This window comes from Micromys minutus, assembly GCF_963924665.1.
Source record: "Micromys minutus genome assembly, chromosome: 14".
Lineage (NCBI taxonomy): Eukaryota > Metazoa > Chordata > Mammalia > Rodentia > Muridae > Micromys > Micromys minutus.
Genome location: NC_137983.1, coordinates 1,415,993 through 1,440,272, shown reverse-complemented (window position 1 = coordinate 1,440,272; position 24,280 = coordinate 1,415,993). Strand labels below are relative to the sequence as shown.

Below are 24,280 nucleotides of genomic sequence, written 5' to 3'. Positions count from 1 at the left end.
TGCCTTTCACAGCTGCCAACTCTTGGTCCTTTTGTGCCATGCCCACATACCAGATCTCTCTTCGGATTTGGGAGAGGGAAACACAGGGGAGATGGGGATCAGAGGAGCAAGACTGGGGTATTCTACCATTCTCCTCCTCATTCTCGAGGACTTTAACTAGCTGGAGAGGTCTGGAGAGGACTGAGGGCAGCACAAATGCAATGGAGCTGCAGACTGTCACCAGGAGGCCACCTATCCATCATGGCCTCCAGCTGAGCTCTTGTAGCTATGAGGTAAACAATACATGAGACAGCCTTTATCTCTTTATCCCAGGTCTCTGGCTCTAGACTGGCCCCACCCCAGTTGTGCCCAGTACGCATCAGCCCATGCACATATCACAAAGTATTTGGAGGCCTCTTTTTCCTCTGCCTGGGGGTAAAGTCTGAATCAACTGGCTGGTCTCCAGTTACTATGAACTCAATGATGAGCCTCACTGGGACTGGAGGAGGGACAAAGGGGGTTTCTGGCAACAGCAGGAACTAGGATGCTGGGCAGGTGAGCATTGGGACTTTAATACACAGCACAACACTTGTGACAACAGGGCAGAGATGGAAGCCAGAAAATTCCACAGTCCAAGGATGGCTGATCTGAAAGCAGACTTTGTGTTTCCAGAATATTCAGTAGTAGGGCCGTCTGGGGTTGTTCTGTGGAAGGCCAAAAAGATCAAAGTAGTGTTAGTGGAAAACTATAGGTCCTCCCTCCAGAACCTTCTAGGCAGCAGAGCTGATCCTGTGAAGGCTGGAACAGGAGGGTTGTCATCTCCCCACCACCAGCAGGGAGTCAGGGAGGCACACACCAGGGGGTTGGGCCGGAAGCGGTAGGCCAGCATCATTCTCTTTCGGAAGGCCTCATACTCATCATCTTCCTTGGAGAGCTCAGCTGGCCGGTCGATGCCAAAGCCAGCTCCATCTATTGTGGTGGCACCCCTGTAGGAAGCCAGCAGTCAGTGAGTGGGCGCAGGATGAGACAGACAGGAAGGACTACAGGGTACTGGGGTGGGGACTGGTGGCAGAGCTGGCAGATCCTAATTCATCCAGACATGAGGTCAGAGGTCAGCTTCAGGGTCAAGCAGCACGGGCAGCAAGGTCTCACACACTAGTGAAAGCAAAACTAGTTGTTTCTGGAGTCTTAAGACTTGTCCATCTGCGTGCTCCCTGACAACCCCGTGTCAGCACTCACTTGTTCACTGGGTTCTTGATGCCCTGGCCCTCAGTGCCAAGCCCCTCGCCCTCCTTCCAGCCCATCTTCATGAGCATCTGGTAGCCAATGTTTTCCACCGTCAGCTTAAACTCCTTGTACTCTGAGTAGTCTGGCTCTCTGCCCTCCTGCAACAGGAAAGAGGAAAGAGTTGCCAGCCATAGGGACTGCAGCTGTCCCTAGGCCCCAGTTCTGGCTCCAATGCCTGCCCCATCTGGTCTTAGCCTCAGGTCAGATTGGTACCACCCATGTGCCCCTCCTACCAGTGGCTGACTCCACCTAAACAAATCAAGCTCTTCATCCTTCTGCTGTCTCCAAGGGGCAAGGTGACCACTGATGCTGCCCTTTGGGACATTAACAGTCTACTGGCAAAGAGTAGCTCATGTTCCAAGAGCAATTTGTTCTGAAAACCCAGCTTGGGGACAATCTGTCACACAGAATGCTAAACAGACGTGGCTATGGGATACAAAGAGAAACCAATTTGTGTCACATCAGCCCACTGGTTTCTGAGCCCACCACAGTAGGGCAGCATGTAGGATGGTGCCTTTCTGCAACTGGGTGGCATAGGTATATAGCAAAAGAACAAGGCTAGCCTGGTCTACACAATGAGCTCCAGATCAGTGAGGACTTCATGGCAAGACACTGTCAAAAGGAAAGAAAGAAAGAAAGCTATCCCTGGTCCCCAGCTCTGGAGGTGTGACTCCTTTCTCTTCCTGTCAGTGCCTGCCCATCAGCTTCCCCACCTTCAGGGCCTTGAACGTCTCCATGAACTTCTCCAGCTCATCAGGGGGCAGGAAGTCACCGATGAAGTGCTTGCCCCGGCCCATCTGTGTCAGCTGCTCTGCCCACTCTGCTCAGAGAGAGGAAGACAGGGGTGAGGGATGAGGCAGTCGACGATAGCAATGGTGCTCCTTCTGGACTTATGATCGCTCGTGAAGGCTCAGCCCCCTCAGGGAGGAAACAGAGGCAGAAATGGAGCCTCTGGACCATGTGTCACGGCTAAGCAGTACAGGTAAGTGGGGTTCACCCTCCTTTCGTGCCCCACACACCCCGTGTCTTGTCCATCTCCATACGTCGAAGCTGGTGCTCCCAGGTGCCCAGCTCACTGTCCACCTCCTCGTCACTGTCATAGCCATGTTGGTGTTGCTGCAGCGCCTTTTCCCACAGAAGCTGCATGTCCTGCATGGCACGCTTGTGCTGCATAATCATGTCATACATCTGCTGCATCTGTGGAGTGGACAGGCAGGCACTCACTGAGAATATGCAGGCCTATAGCAAGGTGGGGTTAGGAGTTCTGTGATCCCACTTAATCTACCCCACTGACCCCTCAATGGTGAGGTCAGACATCAATGTCTCAGATCACCAGGTCTCAGAGCATAGAATACCCAGACAATGGAGGAAGCTAGGGAAGGGGGGAGCAAAGGGGAGACTTCTCTTTAGGAACAGTCGACAGGCCCTGAGACCTGCCATAACCTAGCTCGGGGGACTTGCCTGTCAGGGACTTCTCAGATAGCACTCAGACATTGACACTCATGTGACCCTTTATCTTGGGGCAGAGCTGAGTCGCCTGCTTGTGGCCTTACCTCCTGCTGCTCCTTCAGCTGCTTCTTCTGTGCATCAGACAGCTCGGTGACACCTACCAGGCCCACAGGTTTCCCCTTCTCATAGCCAAGCCCCTTGAGATCCTGAACTAGAAACAGAAACCAGAGGACAGAACAGTAAGAAAGTGGCACTCCTGGTGCCAACTCTGCCCATGGCACTCCATGCAGGGCTCACAGCAGACCTAGAGAAACTCCTTTGTGGTAGAGGCTGTCATGAGCTCTTGCTGTTCACATCTTTAGAAAGAAGCCTCCAGGAGGCTTCACAACCCCTTAGCCACAGATATGGCTAAGGATCAGAGAGGGCTCATATCCCAGAAGAGAAACCTGGCCTGAATCCTCTCTACACCACACGCTAATGGTGATGGGGCAGAGGCCTGGCAAAGCAACAGAAAGGAGCCAAGCGGTGTACATGCCCATGAACCTCACACATGTTATCTGATGTAGATGCCACTGGAGTGGCTCCCTCAGGGAAGAGAATCAGCTACCCTCAAAGCTACTGACATTTAAATTTTGCATTATCCTTAGAACTTGGCTGGAGCTGCACTGACCCATGGAAAAGTGCTGTGATAGCCCGACTGGCTGACAGAAGCCACTCTACATGCTTACGCACAGAGTGCTCTGGGAAGGTAGAAAGGGCAGTGTCCATCAAGAACTGGCATACTGCCCTCCAGAATTGCCCACTAGGGATGGATGAGGTTCAGGGGCAGTGTTTGGCCTGTATACATGAAGCCCTGGGTTTCACCCCCAGCAAAAGACAGAATGGAAACAGATATGCTTCTAGCACACACATGGTGGCACACACCTTTAATCCTAGCAGTTGGGAGGCAGAGGTAGATTGATCTCTGAGTTCAAGGTCAACCTAGTCTACTAGTGACTTCCAAGCTGCACAGTGATACTCAGATTTGCTGATGGAGAAGATCACCAACAATAAATCTACTAGGCTGGAGAGATGGCTCAGCAATGAGTGCTGGGTGCTCTTCCAGAGAACCTGGGTTCATTTCCTACTATCCACACGGTAGCTCACAACCACCTGTAACTCTAGCTCCAGGGAATCTGATGCCACCTTCTAAGCTCTGAATGCATCAAGCATGCATGTGGTGCACAGACAGCCTTTCCCGTGAAGATGTACTGGCTAATTTTATGTAGTTATTTGAGAAGAGGGAACGTCGACCCATACACATTTTTAAAGAGCCTCCAACACACAGTAAGTAAAAGTAGACAGCACTGAAGGGGAAGGGCATCCTGCAGGTTAGAATACACGATGCTACTTTTACTCCAGCAGCTGGGGGTGGAGCCCAGGCCTGCAATGACTGACAGGGCAGCTTTCCCTGCTGGGCCACACCCAACCCCCTAAAATGGCATTTCTAACAATGGTACAGTAACCACACAACATAGTCACCAAGGGCTGAGGCTGGAGCGGTGGTAGTAGACGTGCCCAGCATGCTGGAGAGGACTCGATCCAGAGAGCACACAGACACACAAAAAAAGCCTAGTGGGGGAAAAACTGAAAGCTTTTCAGGAAAACCGAGGAGCAAAAGAAGATGGCTGTCTGTCATTTCTTAAGTCACATAGTGATGCACAGATCCTAACCAGAGTGAAGTTAAGAAGACAAATGGGTCCAACTTCAGACAGACGTCAGACTTGCCACCTGTAGAAATACAGCTGCTCATGGGAACCCAATGCAGCCTAGTGGTACACATCGTCCCAGCACTGGGAGATGGAAGCAGGAGGGTCAGAAGTTTCAGTCTCAGTCACATAGTAAAAACAGCTTTGTTTTCATGAGACCCCGTCTCAGAAAAGATTGGGGGCTGGAGAGATGGCTCAGAGCTGCTTACTCACTGCTCTTCCAGAGGTCCTGGGTTTGAGTCCCAAGAACAACACGGAAGCTCACTACCATCTATAACTCCAGTTCTGAGAGACAGAGTACCTTCTGGCCTCTGTGGGCAACACATATATGTAGTGCACAGATATACACGCAGACAAAACACCCAAACATATAAAATAAAAATAAATAAAGCTAGTCATGGCGGGTCACACCTGTGACCTGAAAAACACAGAAGCTGCGCTGTATCAAGGCAGCCCAGCAAGCTCAAGACCCTGAGGGTGGCACTCTCTGTGACGTCTCTGTTGCTGTTGGGGAGGCGTCTTCGCTACACAGACCTGGCTGGCCTGGATCCTACTGTGTAGACAGAGCTGGCCCCAAACTCAGAGATGAACCTGTCCCTGCCCCGTGAATACTGGGATTAAACTGTGCCATCATGTCCAGCACTCTATAACTCTTAATCTTATTTCCTTGCCCACACACACACCCTCTTGAGTAAAGTATTACTTACTACACTGTGCCAAGAATGTAGAACATACTATCCCAGTACCAAGGAGGTAGAGGACTGGGGTTCTGGTCATCCTCAGTTACACAAGACTATCTCAAAACATTGCCCACCAAACCAAAAACCACAATGAGACTGTTTTCACATCTACCCGGACGGATATGTATGTACGTGTACATATGTGTTTTGAGACAGGACTGGCCTGCAACTTTCAATTCCCCTGATGCTACTTTCTGGGATAAAGGGCTATACTCAAGCCTGGCTCTGAGTATGTATGTAATTGTATAAAAAGGCCACGGATAGTCACAGGCTTTGGTGTTGGTGTGGGTCCTAGACTGAGAGACAGTTCCAGCTGCACAGGTGTCTATACACAAATAGAAGAGAGTACCCAGCAACAGAATGGAGTAAAATGGGGCCCATGCTCTCAAATGACCCCTAGGACCACCAAGAAAGTTCCCCCCGACCTGATAGAGGCGAAGGTGAGGCATCTATGTCCCTTTGTGCCAGTTCAGCAGGTGGCAGCTCCACTTTGTCCTCTTCAGGCCCCCACCGGCTCTTCCGCTTCCTCTTCATAGTGGCTGTGGTGGAGGGTTTCACGGGGATAGATGGAGTGGGGTTGACAGCAGGCGCTGGGGCCACCGGAGTGGGGCAGGCAGTGATGGGGGGTATAGCCCCTGACAGGGCTTCTGGAGCAGACTTTCGCCTAAGGCTGGGATTGGGAGCAGGAGCAGGAGCAGGGAGGGAGCCTGTGGAGCCCGCCTTGGCTTTCCGGAACTCCTCCAGCTTTTGCCTGTAGTATCTGTACCCTTGGCTGTTGGGATCATAGAGAAAACTGCAAAAGAAAGTAGAGGAACACCATAGCTAGGAGGAAACCTGGCCCTGCTACTGGGGTGAGAACAGATCAAGCTGTATGCATTTAGGTTTATAAGCATCACTGTTCAGTCAGGCCTCACCCAGAGGCTACTTCAAGCCTGTTCACCTATCAGGTGCCATCAGTCATAAAGGCTCCTGTTGGAGATGTGACAGGCACCCTCAGAGCCTCCAACACATCAGTGACTTACATCAGAAAATCCTTGGTAATTGTACTCAGATCATATCTCCAGTGAATCCCCAGGGGTTGAAGGACACAGGTTGAGACTCCAGCCTCATCTTAAGGTAAGTGGCTTGGAGGCATGAGCACTCTTTCCCTAAAAGCTGTAGGCAGAAAGCTTATCACCTTGTCCTGAGGCAGCTGGAAATACATTAGGACGGAGGTGACAAATACACCAGACAGGGCCGAATCAAGTAACTTGGCCCAGTGTTCCCAGTTTCATGTAGTAAATACTAAGAAAGATCCTGGCTTAAGGAGCAGACCTATACCCATGAACCTGGAGGTTGGTCTCAGCAGAGCTGTACTCTAGCAGAGAGCTATGACCTTCGTTTCCCAGGAGGCAGCTGCCTGGAGCCTGATACTATCTAACTCTGTGTTCAGGTGCTCTGTCTCTCCTATTAAACAGTATAGTTTGAACAGAGCCCACATACCTTCCTGAGGGCAAAAATGAGCTGCAAATGACTCAGAATGCCTGAAGAAACAGCAACAGCAACAGAGCTGCTCTGTGCTCTTCAGGGAATAATGACTGTAGTTTGTACACACATGGCAAAGGCAGGTTGCCTTTGAATAGTTTTATCATGTAGCTTGCAAAATGCTTGGTGGGGAATCAGAGGACACAGGAGATGACAGCACAGGGTCAGATATTGTGGATTCCTTTTGCATAAGCAAGGACCTCCTAAAAGCCCCATGTGTCTGCATGAGCCCTAGGAAACAGCTGGAAGACACCTGTTAACATCTGCCATCTTGGGGGGGGCAAGACAGGAAGAGTGGAAAGTGGTGGTGTCTCCTTTGTATTCCTGGACCATAGTATAAGCATGACCCAAAAAGGCCACTTGTAAATGAGACGGGGTTAGAAAGATGGCTCCAGAGTTAAGAGCACTGGCTGTTCTTAAGTAAGACTAGGGTTTGGTTCCCAACACCCATGTGGCAGCTCACAATAGTCTAGTTCCATAGGCTCTGACATCCTCCTCTTCTGACCTCCACCACATGGTGCACATATAATTTATTTTTTTTTAAGTAAGAGACATGAAGATAGATACACTACACTCACATAAAATAATTTTTTTAAAAAGATTTATCTATTTCATGTATGTGAGTGCACTGTCACTGTCTTTAGACACATCAGATCCCATTACAGATGGCTGTGAGCTACCATGTGGTTGCTGGGAATTGAACTCAGGACCTCTGGAAGAACAGTCAGTGCTCTTAACCACTGAGCCATCTCTCCAGCACAAAATAAAAAAGTCTTAAAGAAAGAAAAAAGAATCCAGCACTTGTGTCAGGCTGTGCTGGCTCATGTCTTTAATCCTAGCACTTTGGAGACAGAGGGAGGAGGATCTCTGAGTTCCAGGTCAGCCTGTTCTACAGAGTGAATTCCAGGATAGCCAGTGGTACACAGAAAAACCCTGTCTCAAAAAAAAAAAAAAAAAAAAAAAAAAAAAAAAAAAAAAAAAAACCAAACCAAACCAAACCAGAAAAAGAATCTAGTATGCCAGGAACGGAATCACTTGGTAAAAGGCTAGCTGTAGCAACATAACTTTGGCTTTCTGACACATGGTTACAAAGGGTTTTTTTCTTTTGTTGTGTGTTTGGTATAGGGTTTCACTACATAGCCCTGGATGGCCTTAAACTCACAAATTCATCTGCCTCTCCTCTGGGTGTCCCAAAGCATTTCTTAATTGGGGTATTCAAGGGACCAGAGGTAATAGGCACACCTTTTAAGACAGGAATGCCAAGTCACAGGTGGACTGGAATGCACAGAGGTATTACCAGTAGCATGTCTACATGGCAAGCCTGGGCTTTATGGCTATGTCACATGTAACCCCTGGTGTGATGGTTAGTTTTCAATGTCAACTTGACACACTCTAGAATCATTTGGGAAGTGTCTCAATGGGAGACTGTCTGGGTCAGTCTGGCCTGTGGGCATGTCTATGATGAGTTGTTTTGACTACATTAGTTGAGATGGAAGAGCTGCCTACTGTGGGAGGAACCATCCTCTGTATAATGCCCTCCACTCTATAACTGAGTAGGGAAAGTACACTGAGCACATTTACTCATTCTGTTCCTGACTGGTTGTGACTAACTTACTGCTGCCTTTCTCCCCAATCAAAGAATATAAACTGGAACTGAACCAAAAGAAACTCTTTCCCCCTAAGTTGCTTTTGTCAGGGAACTTTTTCCACAACAGCTGGAAATAAAGTTAACTCAGCAACTTAATGCTGAACTGTACATTTCATGTGAACTCACATGCCTTGTGGGGGCCAGAAAATATATGAGCCATTCCTTCCCCAATTTGGTGAGTCATGGGGATGAGTGTGGGAATAGTTTTCTGTCAGCCTTCCTGCATCCCAGGTTGGCTCAGTGTCAATGACAGCTATTCTGAGGCTAAGAATCTACTGCCGTACCCTCCATGCAGACAAAGGGCTGAATGGGGCTGGACCTTGAGCTCCTGAGAGGCAGGAGCTCACAGTACAATCCCATTCTTTTTCTCAGTTGTCCTGTGCCAGACAGACCTCTACAGCAAACTGAACATGAAAATGGACGAGCTCTTCTTTAAGTTTCTCCATTAGGTAACTTTATGGAGTCTGTCAGGCTGTGTGTGGTGGCACACACCTGTCATACCAGACTCAACAGACTGATGGAGGAGAAGTGAGAGTTGCAGGTAGTTCTCACTGCAGTTAAGACTCTGCTGACCCCTTCAACCCCACAGCGATTGCCCTCCAGACCACAGAGCCGATGGCAAAATGAGTCTGAACTTCAGGATTGGTGTATTAGCTCATAGGTGGGTCCAAAAGTGATCCAGCCTTCTTGGGTACCAGAGCACAGGATGGGTTCCCTCTCCTCACACCTGAAGACTCCTGATCCCTACTGTTCCCTCATCATAAAAGACATTCCAAGACTACATCCAATGTAAACCTTTTTGTGAGCCATGAGCTCAGTCCACCCCCAGCCAGCAACTGCCACTTGGTATAGGCAACAAAGTAATTGCTATGTAAAATACATGGGAGAAAGAGACCTAAACACCCAGTGTGCCTGTTCAGATACCACTAAGGAAACACATCCATGGGCTTTGGAGTCACAAATTCCAAGACTAGCCCAGTTGGTAGCACTCAGGAGGCAGAGGTAGGCAGATCTCAAGTTCCAGGTCAGCTTGGCCTATAGAGCTAGTTCCAGGAAAGTCAGGGCTTACATAGTGAGACTCTGTCTCATCATCATCACCACCATCACCACCACCACCACCACCACCACCACCACCACCACCACCACCACCACCACCATCACCACCACCATCATCATCATAAATAAATAAAAGAAAGAAAGAAAAGGAAAAAGGAAAAGAAACCCTCCTACATTAGAGTCCTTATCCTTACACATGTACCTGTACCTTCTGCATAAGCCATGGCTGGGGTGAGTCTTATTAAATGAGCTGAATTTGAAATACCCCCCACAGGCTAATGATTTGAACACCTGGTCCCTCTAACACTAGGGAAGGATCCTTCAGGAGATGCCCGTAGCTCTGAGGGCCATAGTCTGGCCCCTGATCCAGGTGTTCTCTGCTTCCTGGCCAGTGAAGACACCATAAACCACGCTGCCTTCCCAGTCACAAAGGAGGACAGCTTCCAAAACATAAGCCAAACAAACCTTTCCTCCCTCCAGTGTACTGTCCACACTTGCACCCAGAGCCCTACCTGAAGGCCTGATTCTCACGGTTGTTCTGGAGGGCGATGGTCTCCACTTCAGGACCCCCGTCTGCTATGAACCTGGCCAACTTTTCTGCAAGGTTCTTGGCCTCTTCATCCTCTGGGGGTGAAACTTTAAGCAGGCTGTCAGTACTGAGCTCAACTCACCACACCCAACAGCCTAATTCCTGCTAAGAGCCCCTCGGAAGTGAGCGGGGCTTGGCTTAGGAACAGTGCAAAGAGAGACAGGCAAACAGGAATCAGATTACTATTGGGACCAAAGCCAGAGAAATATCACAACTATACAATCCCTCCCTACCCCACCCCATCTTGAAAGTACATGGCATTGGGGGGCTCACCCTCTTTTCCTGGGGAGGACAAAGCAGAAGTATGAAGTGATCAACCATATTTCACATGTCACACTCCTGTTGCCCATCAGAGCCCCTGACCCAGAGACCCATCCCACCTACCTCCTGCTGTTTATCCATAGCCCACCTACTTGGCATCAGGTACCATACCTACCTGCCTTGGGCACATACGGAGCTAGAGATAACTAGATCTTGTCAGAATGACAAGCAAATGCTCCCGTGGCCCATTCCCATGTTTGAATGAGCATCTGCACAGAACCCCTGCACAGAACCCCATGCCCCATGAGGCCCCTGACATGCCACAACCCTACACCTTAGAGCCAAGCTTGATACTTAGAATACAGTTGGGTCCTGGGGGACCTATAGGTATACTGGTGTACCTATAGGGAAATTCCCACTGCCCATGAGAACTTAGGCTTTGGCTGCCCACATACCACAGTATTCCCTGCCTTCCTCTGACCACTTACCTTTTTGGGTGGCTGCCTGTGGCTTTTGGGCTTCTTTCCTGATCTCAGCTACCTTCTTTCTGTAGTACAGGAATTCCCTGCTATTCTTATCATGTAAAAATCTGGAAAGAAGATTTGGACATTGGAAATGAGTTTCAGTGGTGGGTGCAGTTGTAATAAGCAGGGCATTCAGAGAGTGCCTAAGGCTGGGTGCACAAGCATCAGGGTGAGACCCTGGAGTCTACCTCCAGCACTTCCACCCAAATAACAATAATATCCTCCTTTGGGGCTGGGATGTGGCTCATCAGAAGAGTCCTTGCTTAGCACACAAGATGCCCTAAGTTTTATCCAAAGCTCCACAGACAGGGAGGTCCCTGGCTCAGGCGTGTCATATTTTCATATTTATGTGAGCCCACACATGTGAGCAGCATGGCACTGCTCCAGCAGTACTCACGTGAAGGCCGGGTTATCCTTGTAGTCCTCCATAGCTACTTTCTCTAGCTCGGGGCCTCCTTCTGCCACAAAACGGGCCAGCTTCTCTATCACTCTCCGAGTCTCCGCTCCCTCTGGGGGTGAAACTTTAAGGATGCTGTCAGTACGGGGCTCCAACTCACACACCCAACAGTCACTAGGTACACTTTCTCTATAGACCGCACAACAGGAGAGAATTGGGAGATGCAGGAGGCTGCTGACAACCCACACACATGGCTCCGTGGATGGGTGCTGGGTCTCCAGTCAGACAATGCGGCAGGGGATGAATGTCGGCCTCTGGCGGGTGAGCCACCTTCAAGCTAAAAGGGGCCACTGGGCCTTGTGTGTATGTGTGGTTAATGTTCTTTTTTTTAAATTAATTTATTTATTATCTATAACTACACTGTAGCAGACACACCAGAAGAGGACATAAGATCTCATTACAGATGGTTATGAGCCACCATGTGGTTGCTGGGATTTGAACTCAGGACCTTTAGAAAAGCAGTCAGTGCTCTTAACCACTGAGCCATCTTTCCAGTCCAGGTTAATGTTCTTTAAAAAAAATTATTTTTAAGTATTTTATCTGCATGTATGTAAGTGTACTTATACAGTGACAATAGAAGCCAAAACAGGGTGTTGGATCCCCTGAGCTGGAGTTAAAGGTGTGAGATACGAAGTAAGTCCTTAGAACCAAACCCACATCTTTTGTAAGAACAACTGGAGCTCTAACCATTAAGCCACCTCCACTTTTTAAAAAAAATTTACTAGTTTTCAGCAAGGTGTACTGGTTTTTTGTTTTGTTTTTTCCATTCTTCCCAAGGACTTTGTTTTCTTTCTGTGTCGCCCAGTCTTTCCCGGAAAGACTTGGAGATAAGGATGGCCTTGAACCTGTCTCTAGGGTGCTGGAGTTAAGGGTGTAAGCCACCAAGCCCAGGTACTCTTAAAAGATGGTAACTTCTTTTGTATGTGTATGCAAATGCATGTGTGCAAGTGAAGATGAGGCCAAAGTAGTTCCTCCTCCTTTTTTCTTTCATTTTGTCTTTAAAAGGTTTACTTTGTTTTTGAGTGTTTTGTCAGTGTGTGTATCTGTGTGCCAGGTTCGTGGTAGTTGCAAATGGTTGTGAGCCATCATGTTGTACTAGGAGCCTAACTCAAATCTTCAGAAAGAGCAGCAAGTGCTTTCAATTGCTGAACCATCTCCCCAACTTTTTAATTTTTTTTTGAATTTTAATTTCTGATTTAGGGTCTCCCCTGGAATTTGTCAAGTATACTAGGCTGGCTGGCTAACGAGCCCTACCTGTCTCTACAGTGCCAGCACTGTGATTACAGCAATGTCACCGTTTTCTTTTGCTCTTCAATGTGGGATTTGCAATCAAAACCAGCAGGTCTCCATTCAAAGGAGAAGGCCAAGCACTTTTCTGACTGCTCTATCTTTCAAGATCTCACAAAGGCTCCTTTAAAAATGATTACACACTCTGATCTGAAGACTGGATAGACTTCAGTTCACTATCTTGAAGCTAGTTCCCAAGCACTCTGGCCATGACCCCAGATATTTCTACTGGACTCCACCTAATCCAGTCATACAGCATTCTAGAATAACCTCCTGTAATCTCTTGCTCCCCCATACACTCACAGCCTGCCTCCCAGGCACCAGGACACCCACTTAAGCTAAATCACTGTCTCAAAAATACAATGTTGACTTTTATTTGTTTTTGAGACCTGTGCGGTGGGCTATCCCCATCCCCTAGCTCCAACCTTTTGAGTGCCTGGATGATAGACTTGTACCACCATGCCTGGGCTTATGCTGTTCTGGGAATGGGACCCAGGGTTTTATACCTGCTAGGCAAGTACTGTACCAGCTGAGCTGCATCCCCAGCCCAAGATATGTCTTTAAAGGAGGATTAGCTACCTGTACGAGGCAGGTGGGGCTTGCTTTTGTAGTTCTCTCTGGCCTAGTCCTAAAGCTGAGTCTGTTGGTCACAGTAATGGATCATGTCCTTCTGTGAGTTTCACAAGGAAAATCGCTCACTGACAGCTGATGTCTGGCCTTTAGCTGATGCTGAGCCTGTAGCTAATCTTGGTTGTCAGGAATCACAAGAATGGGATAAAGAGGATAAAGGCACATATAACCTAAGAAGGGTCCAGTGAATACTGGGGCATGTTGTGCTGAATTTTCTTCCAGATTGCGCTTCTTCCCATTTGCAGTTAGAACACTACCTAATCACTGTGTAAAGAGACAGGCATGTTTAAGGCCATATCAATGCCCAAAACAGGTGCTAAGGCTTCGAGATGAGCCATGAGAAAGGACAGAACACCTGAGAAGTGCCCTCCAACCTACTCTGGGGACCCGCATTCAGATCAGGTTGACATGTCATAGCTAATGAACGATCAGTCTGTCCTGTGTCAGGATGTGCAGCCAGTTCTCCACAGGGTCTTGCTGTCTGTCACAGGGATGAGCCTCAGCACAGTTAGTCCAAGACCAGAGACCACCTCCCCCATGTTGGAGTGCATCTTCCAATCTTCACATTCCAAACCTCTGGCCCAAATTGTGGAGACAGCTGAAGCAGCTCCTGCCTCAGGTTACATGAAGCCCTGTCTAGGAAAGTCTTCTAAGAACAGCAGACACTGTCCTCAGAACAGGGCTAGTGTTCTTGGAGGGGCTGTTCTAAAACTTGCCATGGTGGCTTACTCTGCCCAAACTCCACAGTTTCACCTAGGCAACTGTGAGCTGCTGACCCAGACACAGCACTTTGTGCCAGGCTCTGGGCATGGCTGCCATGATAGTGGGTAGAAGGAGGTATGGCAGCCCTATAACTTACCTTTGATTTCCAGCCACTGCTCATAGTCCTCCTCGTCATCGTCATCAGGGGACTGGAAGACACTTGGGCGGTGTGCAACAGGCAGCTGTTTGGCATGTGAGTAGTTCTTCACAGGGCCCATTGGGCTACCCAGCCCCAGGCCTGTTCGCTTGCTGAGCAGGAGGGGTCTCTTCAAGGAGCTGGGTGTTGGCATGCTGGGAGGGGCCCTGGGGGCTGAATCTGGGGTTGGTAAAAAGAAAACACACTGACGATCTGCAGAGGGAACTGTTGTGGGCATACCACCATTGTACAGACACCACACACATCCTAGACTTCTAAGCATCACTGAGTGATACGTCTAGGTCAGGGGAGATGACTTTAGGGTTCCTAGCTACAAGAAGATAAGCCAGGGCTGGGCAGGTAGGTGGCAGCTCTTGCTGGATATGCCTTTGCACACCACATTCAAGATCTCATCACGGATGGCTATGAGCCACCCTGTAGTTGCTGGGTAAATAGTATGTCCTCTTCTGACAAAGGATGAGTAAGCTTTGAAGTCTTACAGAAACAACAAGCTCCAACCAGGCTGTGTAGCTTCCCTGTGTCTAGATTCCCACCCACTAGGGTAAGCTGGAGGATGTGCTGGGGTACACATGCTTCTTCTCCTAAAATCCCACACGTGGACTGGGCCTGTGGTTTAAGACCTATAATCCCAGCTATTCAGAAAACTGTGGAAAAAGAACTGAGTTCAAGACCAGCATGGGTAACAGAGGGAGTTCAGGTCCAACTGGTCAACTAAGTTTTACCTCAAAATGAAAAGCCAAAAGAGGAACCCTCTTTTGGTTCCTTTATGGTAGAGCACTTGTTGAACATTCATGAGAACCCAGGTTCAATACCAACCCTACAAGCCCCACAAAAACCCAATCCCATGGGTATGAACAAGACAAGGAAATCAAGTTCCCTGGGGAGCAGTGCTGCTACAAATGGCAGGTAGGCTGCGGCTCAGGAGGCTCTACACTGCAAATTTATCTTCCAAAGTCTCAGTTTCTAAGTATAAAATGGGTTCCTGGCTACAGGATGCCTCAGAAACTGAACTCATCCCTCTGGGTATAAAGAGAATCCCTTCTCATCAAACAGAAAAGTGTCCAATGAGGGAGGCTACAATGTATCCCAAACAATGCTACATACTGCTAAAGACAGGACCTGCCAGCATTGGGTTCCTATGAGGTAGAGGTGTGGGTAGGGCTATGCCACATTTCCCATGTGTTTTCATTACTATAAAGATCCAGAGCTGGAGAGGTGACTCAGCAGTTAAGAGCACTTACTGCTCTTTCAAAGAACCTGGATCCAGTTCCCAATACCCTTATCAGGTCTCTGGCACCCAAGGACTCCTGCAACCACAAGATGCACATGAACTCAGAGACCCACAGGCATACAAATAAAAGTCAAACCTAAAAGTCTTAATGAAAAATGCCAGGTAGTGCACAGCTTTTATTCCAGCACTTGAGAGGCAAAGGCAGGTAGATTTCTGAGTTTGAGGCTACCCTCTACATAGTGAGTTCCAGGTTAGCCAGGCCAGGACTACATAATGAGATCCTACCTTTTTTGCTGGCTGCTGTTATTTATTTTAGATTTTTATGGTATGACTATTGTCTGCATGTGTATCTATGTACCCTGTGTGCCTAGTATCCCCAAGATAAGACTGTGTTGAATCCCCTGAAACCAGCACGGTTGTGAACCACCATGGCAGTGCTAGGAACTGAACCTTGTTCTCTACAAGGGCAACAAGTGCTCTTAGAAGCCCTGAAAGAACTTGTCTTAAAACAAAGAAACAAACAAACAGATTAGAAGCTGGGCCCATGCCTCAGTCAGCATTGTCATTAAGAGCCTTGAGACCATTTAGAGGTGGGTGGGTTGGCTCGAGCTTGAGCTGTCTCTCACTGTCTCTGTCTCTCTCTCCTCTCCCTCAAAGCCTGGTAAGACCACAGTGGGGCTCTCTACCCCCTGGATAGGGACATCATCCTCTTTGCTTGGCCATCTGACCCTATTGTTGCTGGAGCTGTTAGGGCTGGAGCCTGGCCTCTGGTGGCCATAACAAGTCAGGCTGAGGTCTAAGGCTGGAGCTCTGTTGGGCTGGTGCTCGCCTGGCATGTGTGTCCTGGGCTCCATCTCCAGCCCCACATTAAGCAGGCACGAGGCATACGGCTGCCATCTCTGCACTCAGGAGGTGGAGGCGGGAAAATCAAGATCATCCTTGGTTATACAACAAGTCTGAGTTCAGTGTAAGCTACATGAAACCCTGTATCAAAAATTAAACCTGTGAGGCACAGCATGATGGTGCAGGCCTTTCCATCTTAGTCCTGGGGAAGTAGAGGCAGGTGAGTGTCTGAGTTTCCCGCAAGCCTGGTCTATGATGAGCCCTAGGCCAGCCAGGGCTACACAGTGAAACCCTGTCTCATCAAAGGCGGTGTGAGCTGAAAAGAATGGTTTGGTGGGTAAGAGACGGTTTGCTATGCTATGCAAGCATAAGGCTCCGGATCCCCAGCCCCCACATGAAAAGCATTCTGGGCAGTGGTGCATGTCTTTAATCACAGCACCTGGGAGCCAGAAGCAGGTGGATCTTAGTTTGAGGCCAGCTTGGTCTACAAACTGAGTTTGGGAATAGCTAGGGCTGTTAAAAAAGCAACAATAACAACAACAAAACAAAATAAAAACAAACAAAAAAATAATGGACAAGACTGTTGATTCAGGTAAAGAGGACACATACTTTGTCAACTCTTAAAGGGACATGTGGCACAGAGTTTTCAATGATCCTCTGCCCACAGGCTAAATGAAGGAGGATGAGGAAAAGGGCAGGGCAGGTGCCTGTGTAGTTCCAAGGACAGGAAACACTGGCTAGATATGGCCCTCAATAAACTCCAGTGAACATCAGATTATTGGGTGATTTGGTTACCTCCAGGATCCTGCACCAGCTGCAGCAGGCCAGAATGTGTCATCTTCTGACACAACTTGGATACCTAAAGCCAGCTTAGTGTTGGAGTACAACCTACCCATACACCACTGGAAATCCTCTGTGCCCATCATGGGACATGTAGGACCTGACCCTCCTGTTTGTCACATATAGAACAGTGAGGGCATTTAATGGTCTGAAGTGGGAACTGTCACCCACAATGTCCCAGGGAACCTGGGTGACAGAGGTTGGAATGGGAGAGCTGGAGAGCTGGCTGTCCTCACCTGTGCTTGTCTGTGCCTTCTGTAACTTCAGGAACTGCTGCAGGAAGCTGCCATCATTGGCAAACTTGTTGGAGATGCAAGAGTTATGTGTATCAGCAATTCTAGAACCAAGCATAGGTTAGAGTAAGCTGTAGAAAAAGGCAGAGAGCCAATGACAGGGCTAGTCCACTGACATTCCTGGTTCTAGACCCACCTCTGTTCTCCTGCTGAGGCCCAGATCCTAGCCCCAAAGATGTTAGGAACAATAGCTGAGTGCAGGGTACAGGCATGTATGTAGTGGGCTAACTAAGTGCACTCTAACTTGGTGAAAATATTACATATACTTGGGCTACTGCTGCTTAAGTCCTAGCTCTGTGGTCCCAGTGGTCCCATCAATGGCTTTTGTTCTTCTCCTGCCTTTGCCTCCTGAGTACTTTGTGATTTTGTTTGCTTTTAAACAGGGTTTCATGTAGCCAAGGCTAGTATTTAACTCCTAATCTTCCTGACTGTGCCTCAAAGTATTAGGATTGCATTGCATATGCCACTGAACTTGGAAGTTTCCTTTCTTTAAAACCATATCACAGGAGCAAAGAAATGGCTCAGTGATTAAGAGCACTGGCTGTTCTTCCAGATGTCCTGAGTTCAATTCCCAGCAACCACATGAGGACTCCCAACCGTCTATAATGGGATCCGAAGCCCTCTCCTGGTGTGTCTGAACTCAGGTCACACACAAGCTTGGCAGCAAGTATCTTTATCAGCAAAGCAACCTTGTTGGCCCACAAATTCTTTCCAAGTTTAACAACAACAATGTCCCTGGTTGTTCCTGAGTTTTGACATAAAAAAAAAACCCAAAAGTCTATTTTTTTTTTTTTTTTTTTTTTTTTTTGACGCAGCAAAGAAGCTTCTGCTGAGAAAGCAGCCCCCTGTTTAGCAGCTAAGATCCTGGGGACCTTCAGGCCTTGGCATTGTCCTCACACTGCTCTAGCACCTAAGGTGTGTGGTATTTGCATGGAACACATGGTCACCACCCCCCACTCCATGTACTATTAATGATCTCTAGACAGCTTAGAGCAACTACTGTACACAGATGCTGTGCAATCAGCTGTCAGGCTCTGCTGCTTAGCAAACAATGCTGAGAAGATAAACCCAGCTGAGAGTGAGGCCAAAAAAATCTTGTCCAAAGACCTGGGAAAGCTCAGGTGAGTGCTTGCCATGAGAAAGTGAAGACTGAAGTTCCACCCCCAGAACCATGTAAAAAAGCCAGACAGATGGTGCAGAGACAGGAGGATCCCTGGGGTCTGGCTGCTGATTGGTAAGTTCTAGACCAGTGAGAAGCTCTGTCTCACAAAATAATGTGGACAGGTATGGTGATGTATGCCTTTAATCGAAATACTCAGAAGGCAGAGGCAGGTGGAGGTGGATGTTTGTGAATTCAAGGCCAATTAGGTCTACACAGAGAACAAAACAAAAAGGCAGAAATGTAAACAACTCCTAAGGAAAAAGATACCCAAGGTTGTCCTCTGGTTTCAACATATATGTATACTCACTGCATGTACATATGCATACACAAATACAAGCTAAAATTTAAAGTATAACAAACACATACATGGTCAGTACACACATGATGCTCCCTCTACTTTTGCCTCCAATGCCACAGATGTAACAACTCAGGACCTCAAGAGTGCTATGCACTCACTGAGCCGTGCCCCAGCCCACGAATAGACTTAACACTGGACCATGATGACAACAGCCACGGGAGACATAGAGGTCTGTATTCTCAGCACACAGGATCATAAGAGGTTTTCGTTTTTTGAAACAAGTTCTCATAAGACAAGCTTAGCCTTGAACTTAACTTATAGCCATGGCCTTCAATTCTGGATGTTCCTAACTTTACCTCCCAAGTTCTGGGTTAACAGATATGTAACACCACCCCAGCCTCTTCACAACACCCCGCTTCTACTGTCACACCAGCCCTTGTTCTGTCACTTCACCCTGTCTTTTGTCACACTGGGATTCACGGAAGCCACTTACTCCCCAGGATGAGGGGGCTGTGGACTGGCCACATGACTCTGCCTGGCCTTTTGTTCCATTCTGGCCTCAATCTCCCGCTTCTTCTGAGCAATGAGCTCTTCCTGGTGGAGGATGTTCATATTCATCTTTCCAGACTTGGGTTGTGCCATCCCGAACCACCGATTGGCCTTTCCTAGAAAGGGGAAAAGATGGAGATCAGAAAATGCCCAACAGCGATGCTCAGGACTCAAATGGTCATTTGTTTATTTCTTCAATGAATGCTTAAAGAATACTTGTCATGTACATAATACTGTGGTAGGCTCTAGAGAGGACTCCAGTCGGGTGTGGCTCACCTCTGACTGAGAAGGCAAGAAGATACAGAAATGTAACATCAAACACTAGATATGAGGGTATTAGGACACATATGCAATCTCAGCACTCAGCAGGCTGAGGAAGAGACCAATCAGCCTCATCTACACAGTAAGGCCTGCTGCATGGCTGGGATTGTAGCTAGTACTGGAGAGCTTGCTTAGCAATAACACCTGCCTGGATTCTGTTCCTACAAGAGTATAAACCAAATGCGCTGGTGCATGTCTATAACCTCAGCACTAAGAGGATTAAGGAAAGAACAGAAGTTCAAGATCAGGGCTAGAAACATGGCTCAGCAGTTAGAAGCACTGGCTGCTCTCCCAGAGGACCCAGGTTTTGTTCCAGAACTCATATAGAGGCTCACAAACATCTGTAACTCCAATTCCAGGGGCTCTGACACCCTCTGTTAGTCTCTGGGGGACACTACAAGCAACATATGGCATATACATATACTCTACCTAGATAATCACACAAACATAATTAAAAGTAGAAATTCAATATCATCCTCCAACATATGAGCTTTAGATAAGACCTTGTCTCAAAAAAAAAAAAAATTGTCCTCTGATTTTCACAGTGGCATACCTGTTCTCACTCAACTACACTCACAATAATAAACCATATATGTGTGTATGTGTGTTCATGCGCATGCTACAATGTTTCCTAGGATTTCCCTGATCAGTGTCAGAACCAGCAGGTCCCAGATAATCCAGTAAGCCCTCAAAAGTCTGACTGTTTCCTTTCCCCCTCATGCAGTTATCCTTGTAAAAGGCTGTAGGTCCCTGGGAAGGATCGGAGAAAGACTAATAATAAAACTCTTGAGTATTTTAGCAAAGTTCTTCTTCAGGAGAACTTGGCTGCCCTTTTATTCAAGAGGTTCTGGGTCTTCAAATTGGTTCAAGTGTAGAAATTAGTTTATGGACTGAGATTCCCTCTTTTCACAATCCAGTTCTTTCCCTTCACCATGGGGGTCCAGGAATAAAACTCAGGTCATCATGTTAGCAGAGGGGACTGAGCCATTTCCCCAGACTAATAAATTAACAATTAAAAAAAATGAAATTTCAAATTATGGTAAGACTTAAGACTAGAAACAGAAAACAGAACAATGCCTAAACTGGTAAGGCAGTCTAAAAATAACCTTTAGAAGAGAGCACAGTTCAGCTGGAAAAGAGAGTTATTAGGAGCCAGGGTCAGGAAGAACCATGTTAGTGGGGATCAGGAAGAAACAGGAGATGCCAAAGCCAGAAACAGGAAGATGCACTGCACATCTGAGAACAAAAGGCTCAGTGGGGTTAGAGGAACAATATTCCAGCAGCGGGCAAAGACTAAGTGTGACACAGACTGTGGATTTTACTTCTAGGACTTTAGGAACTGATGATGCAGTGTTTAGTAAGCAAGTAACAAGATCCCATGAGTTTTTCTGATTAAGTATTTCTGTGTGTGCATGGGCCTGTGAATATGGGCACATGTGTCCACAGCACCACACATGGTCAGAGGATATGGTGGTATGTTAGTTCTTATCTTCTACCTTGAAACATTGCTCATAGCTGTCTATGACATCCTGGCTTTGCCTCATATTTCCTATGGTAATAGAAGCAACAGGATTACAGAAGTTGATAAGGCTTTACATGAGTTCTGGGTATCAAACTCAGTTCCTTATGTTTACAAGTACTTTACGCAGTAATCCATCTCCTCAGCCCTCCATAAGTCTTTTTATTTGTATTTAATTATTTAGAGCTCATATAGCCCAACTCACTGTACAGTCAAGAATAACGTTAACTTCTTCCGGTCTGTGCTGCCAAAGGAGGGGTTCTCAACCTGTGGGTCATGACCCATTCAAGGGTCACATCCTACATACAAGATACTCATATTACAATTTTTAACAGTAGCAAAACTAGTTATGAAGTAGCAATGAAATACTTTTATGGTTGAGAGTCACCATAACATGAGAAAGTGTATTAGAAAGTCACAGCATCAAGAAAGTTGAGAATCACTGCTCCAAAGTGTTATGATTATAAGCCTGGGTTTTGTCAGCCAACTCTACTTTTTTTTTTCTAAGTTTTAATATGACCTTGGGGACAGGGTGATCATTCTGACATAAAGAAAGTACACAGACAGCAAGATAACCAAAACAAATTACTGGCTTTGAGCAAAATTCCAGTACCATGTGTGTACTGTGTAGCACACAACAACTATTCAGTCTAACACAGGAGGATCATGTTTTCCAGACAAACACCCACTTAATGAGACTCTGCCTCATTAAAGTAGAGTTGTAGTTGGGCATGGTGGTATAGCAGAGTAGGAGGGTAGCGGGAGACAAATTTCTGTGAGTTCAAGTCCAGCCACAGATATGCCATGAGACCCTGTCTCAAAACAACAAACCCTAGAGTTGTATCCTAAGGGTTCTCAGGAAAATTCTAAATTTTTCTAAATACATTTTTAAAAGATGTTTGTGTGTGTGTGTGTGTGTGTGTGTATACATACATACATACATACACACACACACACACACACATATATGTATGTATGTATGTATGTATGTATGTGTACCATGTGACTGCCTAGGAGTTATAAATGCTTATGAACTGCCATGCAGGTGCTAGGTGCCAGTCCTCTGTAAGAACAGCAAGTGCTCCTAACTGCTCAGTCATCTCTCCAGCCCATTTTCTTCCTATGTAGACCAGACTGGCTTCCACTTGAAACAAGCCTCCTGCCTCTGACTTCCCAGTAGAGATCACAAACAGGTGCCAGCCAGAGGTTGACATCTGGTGTCTTCTCTTTCTTTTTTCCCCCCAAGACAAGGTTTCTCTGTGTAAATACTCACTTTGTAGACCAGGTTGGCCTCAAACTCACAGAAACTTACCTGCACCTTCCAACACCTTTCCAAGTGCTGGGGCTAAAACATAGGATACCACTCGTCAGCTTTTTTTTTTTTTAAAAAACAGGGTCTCAGTTTTCATAGCCCTGGATGACCTTGAATTCACAAGTCCACCGGCCTCTCAGGAGTTGGGATTAAAGGCATTCACTGCTGGCTCTCTGCCTAATTTCTTGGTGCAGAGCAGCTCACAAAACCTTAAGCCTTGTTTCAGCTAGACTGGCTGCCAATAAGCCTCAGAAATCCACCAGTTTCCAGCCCACAAACCTGTGGTTTCAGGCTCACAACATGATACCTGGCTTTTTCCAAGAGTGTTAACTTTTACATGAGCACTGAAGATGGGGGCCTGGTCCTCATTCTTGGGCAGCAAGCACTTTACTGACACATTTCATCAGCCCTTAAATTCTAAATGTTGAAAGCAAAGCTGACTCCCCAGAATTGACAACCCTAGTTATTCCCATTTCATTCATGACAATCTCCAAGGAGACAATCCCAGTCCACTCCAAGGCCTATTCAGCCTCTGTGGTGAAAAACCTCTGCCTTCCCATAGACAATATCTACTCATATGGAATACCTTGTACTCAAGAAAGACCTTTCATGGAGCTGTAGAGATGGCTCAAAGGTTAAGAGTTTGTTACTTTCCCAGAGGATCCAAGTTGGGATGCAGCGAACATCCAGGTGGCTCACTATAACTCCAGCTCTAGGGAACCCAACACTCTTCTGGCCTCCATAGGCACCCACATTCACACATGCATTCACACACATAGTCAGACATAAATACAAATTAACTTTTAAAAACTGTTAGGCCTTTCCTGACCTTTAATATATTAGCAGCATCCAACCCAGACCTAACGTCACCAGACCTAGTTCTTTGGAAAATTTACTTCCAGGTGCACTGACACGCAAACTTAGCACTGTGCTTGGCACACAGGAAGTGTGGAAGCATATGGTGAATGGACAAATGCATCCTATACTAGGCACAGGGTCTGCTAAACCCATGTCAGTGGGACACTACCCTGGCTGACCCAGCGCAGTTCTGAAATGTAATTTTTTTTCCACAAAGCAGGATCCAAGTCAAAGAGGATCTGCCACCTGAAGGGGACCTGGAGGGGCAGGAGAGCAGTCCCAGGCTGGCCGCTATGGATGCCACCGGCTCTGAGAGCAGTTCATTGGGAAAGCCCTCGAGATTCCCACAAGGCGCCAAGGCCTTTGAGGAAGACCAGAAATGCTCCTCAGTCACAGGAGGCGGGGGGGGGGGGGGGGGGGGGGGGGAGCAACCCGAGTCTGGGGTCTCGGCCGACCCGAGAGGTGCACACGCAACGTTACTGTGTGTTACTGAGGCGAGAAGTCCGCGTGTCAGGTCGGCGACAGAAAAGAGGGTGAACAGGAGACGTGTAGTCGCGAGAACCCAGGCAGGTGCCGAAGGGGAGGCGGGGGATGTTACCTGCAACATCCCTGTTGTCCATCTTGAGACTCATCCAATCCCACAATGCTCCGGCGCCACCTGAGAGAAGGGAGGCTCTGTTATAGTGCGCTTGGTCTGATGGGAAATGTAGTCCTACTCTGTCAATCACGTCTAACCTCTTCTAGGACACCAGGCGTCTTCTCCTCAGAAACGCCGGCGTCAGTTCATGAACGTGTGTTATTCTCAGTCGCGATGATACAGAGGTATCATCCTCTCCTCAGACTCTTCCTCAGTCGCAGCCACTTCGAACGCACACCATAAGACCCAGAAGTCTTTGCGTAGCAGTTCTCGCGAGAATCGCGGATCGCCAGACCCCGCCCTTCAAGGTGCTTCCGCC

The 24,280-nt window shown here is 47.6% G+C and overlaps 1 protein-coding gene across 2 annotated transcripts; it reads right to left on the bottom strand.

Moving 5' to 3' along the window:
• Window positions 1-532: 532 nt before the first annotated feature.
• SUGP1 (SURP and G-patch domain containing 1) lies at window positions 533-24,044 on the bottom strand. Of its 2 annotated transcripts, none has more exons than XM_080928291.1 (14): window positions 23,923-24,044; window positions 19,259-19,430; window positions 17,249-17,349; window positions 14,039-14,257; window positions 11,203-11,326; window positions 10,770-10,870; window positions 9,944-10,067; window positions 5,629-5,996; window positions 2,820-2,926; window positions 2,286-2,463; window positions 1,980-2,086; window positions 1,219-1,364; window positions 836-965; window positions 533-683 (listed from the first exon to the last, which is right to left on the bottom strand). In XM_080928291.1, the coding sequence occupies exons 1-14, from the start codon at window positions 23,954-23,956 to the stop codon at window positions 657-659; spliced, it is 1,938 nt and encodes a 645-aa protein (XP_080784417.1). In that variant the 5' UTR covers window positions 23,957-24,044; the 3' UTR covers window positions 533-656. The 2 variants fall into 2 exon arrangements, with proteins under 2 accessions (XP_080784417.1, XP_080784418.1); XM_080928292.1 differs by having other exon boundaries at window positions 11,203-11,314.
• Between the last annotated feature and the right edge of the window lie 236 nt (window positions 24,045-24,280).